This window comes from Homalodisca vitripennis, chromosome 7 (genome assembly GCF_021130785.1).
Source record: "Homalodisca vitripennis isolate AUS2020 chromosome 7, UT_GWSS_2.1, whole genome shotgun sequence".
In the NCBI taxonomy this organism is placed as follows: Eukaryota; Metazoa; Arthropoda; class Insecta; order Hemiptera; family Cicadellidae; genus Homalodisca; species Homalodisca vitripennis.
In genome coordinates, this window is record NC_060213.1 from 28340985 (window position 1) to 28348082 (window position 7098).

Consider the following 7098-nt stretch of genomic DNA (forward strand, 5'->3'; position numbering starts at 1 on the left):
TCACAAAAATCACATGTGTCATTGTCTGGCAAATGAAATGACAAATTGTATTCTCTATTGAAAATTTCTGAAAATAACCATTTCTTTTCGGGTTTGATATTTTTTTCTTTACATTCATTTTCATACATGGTATACATTATGGAAATGTTTAAATCATTACCCAAGTATTTTTTGTTTGTCCTTTCCCTACTATAGTGACTTTCATATGCTGGATATTTTGATATGTGGTTTCTTATGATATCCTTTGCTGTCTCTGGTATTTTGTTTCCTGGTACATGTTTGCCACGATGGTCTGGTTCAACCATACCAGTACTTTGGGTTTTTAAGAGAGCAAACTTAACAAATGTTTCTGATATTACTAGTGTGTTCAAGAAAAATTGTTTGCAAACTTTTTCAAAATTGTTATCCCATTTGAGAAAATAAGTATGGCTGTTTTTTCTACTATTTCTAGAACCATCTCTTTGTCGTGACCTGGCTATTGGCTTGGTTGTAATACAAGAAACTATATACTGGCGTTTAGAACTTAAGTTTCTTTCACTATTATAATAGTCAGAATGAATGTGTACTCTTTGTGCATGACTTATGCGCTGAGAGCATTTCAAGCGACAAGTAGTTTTACAAGGAGGTCTTAAAGTTCTTTCTTTTACAATATCTCCTTTAGAGTTGACATGCTCTTTTCCAGAAATTCGTCCCTGCTTTCTAATGTTTTTTTTCCACTTTTTTCATTCCTTATTCTTTTTCTTCCTTTATTTTTAGGTTGAGTAACTATCGGTAACTCGCTCTCCGTGTCATCTGAATCGGTGTATGGTACCAGAGGTATTATATTATTATTATTTGCTGTAGTATTTGTACTTACAGATTGACTTTGTACTTGTTCTAAATCGTTACTTAAAGTTGAATCACTCTCTGAACCTGAAGGTGGAGTGTATGTTGGATCATCGATGTCATTCTCAAATAGGTCGCTCACAGAAGATAGCGCATCATCTAAATCTTCCAGTGTTGTCGATGCTCCAGATTCTTGTTCCATGTTTGTCACTTGTGTTATCGTCTCTAGCTCCCATTCATTTGACTCTGAAAAATAAATTGTTAAGATATTTTGAATATTTAATTTTATTTAAGTGTTTTGCTTTTAATAACATAGAGCTTTCTTTCCTACAAGTGTTCCCAGCCTTCAAGAAATAGAGAAATTCACTCGGTTTTGTCCAATTTATTTTAATTTTTTAAATTGATGTTCCGCCAAAACATTGATTAGTTCATTATATAGATAGCCTACACAAAGAATGTGGATATAAAAAATATTATATCGTTAAAGTGGATTTCTATTGAATTTTTATCATGTTTTTGGTAATTATGTGTGGTACTTTGGGATTATACCGACCACACCAGTATGAAGAACACAAAAATAGAAATTTATAGAAACAAACATGATAGAACGAAAAAAACAACTCTTCAATTACAAAATTACAAACTTACAAGCATTTCCAGGTATTGTGATCGGTATTGTTGTCGCTGTTATCTTATCTTTCTCGAGAATCCTGATTACGGCAGGCCGCGCGGCATCACGTGATTTGCACGGTACATCATTGCCTTTCCATTACAATTCAATTTATATTTCTGATTAGCCCCTCTAGAATTTGATATTTTACTGATAGGTACTATCTCGAGGGATGTTTTTCTTTCGTCGACATCAGCGCGGGGCAGCACCGAAGGTGCTGCCGAAGCCCGCGCTGATGGCCGGAGGCACTCGCATTTTGGGTGGCGGAATGTGATCAAGAATAAAAACAAGTTTTGAGTGTTTTTTTTAATAAAAATTTTAGTTTGGTAAATGTTTGTTTTTTTGTTGAATTTTTGTGTTTGGAGAAATGTAGAGGTTAAAACACGGAAAGTACAACAAAGCGATGCACCAGCTGAACGGGCGGCGAGACTCTGCAATCACGTTATCTACTAGACGCTCGACTTTGACCTCTGTCTGAGGGATGGGGAGGTGTTTTTGCGATAAGACAATTCCTGGTTTTATATTGACGAAATAATTGTTCTACGCTAATCTAGTAATCAGTAGAAACGAAATGTGAAATAACGATTCATGTCTGGGTGTGGTCGGTATAATCCCAAAGTACCTTATGTGTAATTTACTCGTCACTCACGAAGTTTTTCATATTGAAGTATAATTTCTGTTAAACATGTAGAATGTTAAATTAGGTAGAATAACAAGTCGGAAAGACAAAGAACCCCTAAGAATATAACTATTATCGTATGAAAATTAATGCTCTCTGTCCCTACCGACTACAGCATTTACAGTCTAATGGACAATGTACTAGTCTAGGCCCAGCTTAACACTCGATTGAAATGGAACCTAAATTATTGCTAGGGTAGGCTAAAGCCCCCGAGTAAATACCTGCTACAATATGGTTAAATGGTTAAACATAACAGTAATTTACACAAAAAAAGATTTTTATAACAACCATAAATTTACTGAAATTTATTTAAACTGAGCCTAGAGTATTATGTACCTACTAATCTCACCTGGTTCTACTGGAGTTGAAATGAAAATTAAGAAGATGTACGTCTTTACTAGTTTCTCTTTCAACTTGGATATTTTCACTTTCATGCATGTTAAAATTCCATTGGGTTGAGTCATTGTCAGGTAAAACGAGGATGGATGTGCAATCTGGATTCAATACCTAGAAATAAAATTGAAAATCAAACATACACTTAGGCCTACTTCTCCTATTGGCACAACAATGTTCTAAACCTAGGCTAATAATAATAATAATAATAAAAATTGTTCCTTGAGGTCTGAGTATTAAAATTCGAATTTTACTTTAAGTTTTACATATTGTTAGCTTGTAAAACATATTTTAAAAAAATACTTTACTTTTAATTCGGTTAAAGTCGGTTGAAGGAGTGGAATTTCTTCGTGGAACTTCTACTGATTGATTGCTAGGACAATCATTTAGTTTCAGGTTTCAGATTATCTTCAGTGAACGTATTAAGGTTTTTCAATTTGGAAAGTATAAACTTTCCCCTACTTTCCATATTAATACAAAACGTTTTGTTAAAAGTAGAATAAAAACTTTGATTAGTACAGCTCAGTCCTAACCTCAATAATCTCTCTAATAGCAGGCAGCAGCAATATCAACAGTATTATTGACAGTCATCAGCTGTTCAGAAAAACAGGACTTTGTAGACTAAATGAGTATAGTGGCTAGGGCCAGACAATGGCAAGTCCATTTTGTGGACTTAGGTTTTTGCTGAAATGCTCAATGTTCAGAACCATAACATCATAGGTGGAGTTAAGATTTGTCTGGTTCTGATATACCTCAGGACTTAGACTCATATAACCTTTGATAAAATCATAAAAATAGAATTTTTAGCGGAGTTACGATGGTATGGGCTGGAATGTAAAATGAAATTTTAAGAACATACGTGCAATAACCTAAAAAAAATAAGAAATTTTGGACTTAGGCTCATATGGTTCTGAGGTCTACAGATATTACAAACACTAACAAAACCCTTCCATATTTTAGCAAAGTTCTCTCAGACATTATATCACATAATATGACCTTCCCCTAATAATAATAAAACCACTTCTTTTGGAAAAAACCCTTACTATATAGGAAAGAAACTTTACTAAATTACCTTTGTACCTCTAAAAAGAGCCTTCAAGAGCTTCATGAGTTAATTATGGATGGATTATACTACTTGGTAAACGACTTTCTTCATTGACTCAATTGAAAAAGTTCTGGTGGAGCTTTTCAAACTTAATTTAAGAAAGATTTAATGTGATTGTTATGTCTAAGCTGTTAAATTTATTATCAGTGATAATATATTTTATTGTCAGAAAGAAAATAAAGAAAATCTTTATTCGAATAGTTACAAAAGCTACATAAATAGCGTCATATATATTTATAAATTCAACGTTTACATTACTTTTTAAATAGTACTTTTACATACAGATTACTTCAGAAGTCTACTAGTTAGTGATAAAAAATGAAAACTTTCTTTTACAGGTTGCCATAAAACTAACGTTACCGTATTGAGACAAAAAGTCTTTAACGCTGTCATGGCGACCCTGCAACAATAGCTTCTCAAGCACACACAGACTACTTATCTCCAATCTTCAGCGAGTCCAACAGAGAATTGAAGAGCCTAGAACCATTGCACACTAAACTGACTCTCATAGGAAGAGGTTTCATGTTATGGAGTTGTGAATGAATGGAATGAATGAATGAATGAATGAATGAATGAATAAATGAATGAATGAATAATATTTATTTCCCAAATACACATTAGTAACACGTTACAATGTATCTATATCACCATAAATCTTACACCCATTATTAACATAATAGATAATCATCTAGATATGGTAAAAAACAGTTTCAAAAATATTTAATAATACTATTCCATCAGGGAAAAAATAGGGTCTACTTGGGGCAAGTAGCCTGTGCGTAGACCCGAGCCATTATGGCAACGATATAGGAACGGATTTTTAGAAAAAAAAATTAGTTATATGTGATAGAATATTTTGTAATTAAGAAAAAATTAAAATAGTAAAAACAATAAAAGAAATACAATAACATTAATGTTTATAGTTTTGGAGCAATCAGTTAACGATGACAAACAAACCCACCTCTTTAAGCTAAAAAAATTATATATCAAACCATAACAATCTAATATCTGTCGGATACAACTATTTCCTTCCAGGGGCAGCCGATGCAACAATACATGAGCAATGACTGAGGGGTAGGTGAGGGGGGTCAAGGTCAGGTCCTCCTGTTGTACCCGGTCACAATGAGGGCCTCGACTTCCTCGTCACTGAGACTGATAAGCAGTTCCGACACTTTCCTTTTAAAAGTCAATAATGCAGTTGTTTGAAAAAAGTTCTACGCCTTCATATTTTAAGCACAAATTTCGGTAGAGTAGTTGAGAATTGTAATAACAATTAGTAGTTGAAAAGATTTATTAAGATTGGAGGTAGTAATTCCTATGTTCCTATGTGATATTGTTATTTGTTCGGAGTTTGTTTCGTATGATTAGTCTGAATACTCCGCAATACGTGCATGTTTTCTCTAGCAAAGAAGATTGATCACTGCATATATAATGGGAATATCATTAAGATGTTTCTTTGGAAATATGACCTACAAGAGCGCCTGCGTATAAGATGAAAAATTGATCAAACAGCCTATTTCTGAAGTTTAACTTGTTGAGGAGGATGGAACGTAAACAACCGTTCTTACGTAACTATTTTGTCTGGGAAACTACTCATGTAAGATGCTGGCTCCTAGCGACAGAATATATACTCACAGCTTTCAGCCAAATGTCCTGCCATGTTTTTGCGTCAACTCCCTTATAGGCTATTCTCAGATATGTTACTGGAGTGAATATGACCGTTTTGTGAATACTGTGGTAAAATGAGTGATTATCTGGACTAATGTGATTCTTATCAAGGTACAATGCAGCAAAAAGCCCTTCTTTTATGAGTGAGCATAAAAGAAGGACCACTGCTTATGAGTGCACTGATTGTGAATTTGATTGTTTCGAAAATTATCAAGCTTTACCAAAATTCTAAAAACTGTACATTTTTAACACCATTTTTAAAGGGGCAAATAGGCATTACTTTGGTCTTTTATACTGTTCCAACACATTTTGAATAAATATAATTAAAAACTGTTTCTTCTCCCTGGAGTGCATTAATGATAATGTTGCTTACTCTAGTAGGACCCTAAGTAGGTTGACGGTTATATCCGTCAGTACTCCTCAACAGGTTTAAAGACCACTCTGTTCTTCTATTTTCGTATCCCAGATTTCTACAGCGTAGATAAGGGTTAAATAAAATCCCTTATACACTGCCATCAAACCCTTGGGGACCAGAGTTGAAGAAGGTGTTTTCAAAATTAAAAATCCTGAACATTAGCTTTATGCATACTGATTCAATGTGATCAGTAAATAGATTTTTGTCAATGTTAAATTATAATATAATAATAGGTTAAATGATACTTATTTATTTTTTCGACTATTGCATTTTCTAATTAAATTGAAAATTTAAAATAGATTTGATATGCAAGAACTGAACTTAATTCTGTGTATTTTGCAATATTAGCTATATTATTAAATTTTGTGAAATTTAATATATAGCTACTAATAATATATTTAATATTAATATTTAATAATATATTATATTTTACTGATAGGTACTATCTCGAGGGATGTTTTTCTTTCGTCGACATCAGCGCGGGGCAGCACCGAAGTGCTGCCGAAGCCCGCCGCTGATGGCCGGAGGCACTCGCATTTTGGGTGGCGGAATGTGATCAAGAATATAAAACAAGTTTTGAGTGTTTTTTTAATAAAAATTTTTAGTTTGGTAAATGTTTGTTTTTGTTGAATTTTTGTGTTTGGAGAAATGTAGAGGTAAAACACGGAAGTACAACAATGCGATGCACCAGCTGAACGGGCGGCGAGACTCTGCAATCACGTTATCTACTAGAACGCTCGACTTTGACCTCTGTCTGAGGATGGGGAGGTGTTTGCGATAAGAACAATTCCTGTTTTATATTGACGAAATATTGTTCTACGCTAAATCTAGTAATCAGTAGAAACGAAATGTGAAATAACGATTCATGTCTGGGTGTGGTCGGTATAATCCCAAAGTACCTTAATGTGTAATTTACTCGTCACTCACGAAGTTTTTTCATATTGAGAGTATAATTTCTGTTAAACATGGTAGAATGTTAAATTAGGTAGAATAACAAGTCGGAAAGACAAAGATACCCCTAAGAATATAACTATTATCGTATGAAATTAATGCTCTCTGTCCCTACCGACTACAGCATTTACAGTCTAATGACAATGTAATAGGTCTAGGCCCAGCTTAACACGATTTGAAATGGAACCTAAATTATTGCTAGGGTAGGCTAAAGCCCCCGAGTAAATACCTGCTACAATATGGTTAAATGGTTAAACATAACAGTAATTTACACAAAAAAAGATTTTTATAACAACCATAAATTTACTGAAATTTATTTAAACTGAGCCTAGAGTATTATGTACCTACTAATCTCACCTGGTTCTACTGGAGTTGAAATGAAATTAAGAAGA

The 7098-nt window shown here is 33.7% G+C and overlaps 1 protein-coding gene across 1 annotated transcript; it reads right to left on the minus strand.

Annotated features, from left to right (window-relative positions):
- Positions 1–643: 643 nt before the first annotated feature.
- Positions 644–7098, minus strand: LOC124365774. The gene is made up of 2 exons (XM_046821781.1): positions 7064–7098; positions 644–1071 (listed from the first exon to the last, which is right to left on the minus strand). Exon 2 carries the CDS (start codon positions 1025–1027, stop codon positions 644–646), a length of 384 nt encoding a protein of 127 aa, XP_046677737.1. The 5' UTR covers positions 1028–1071; positions 7064–7098.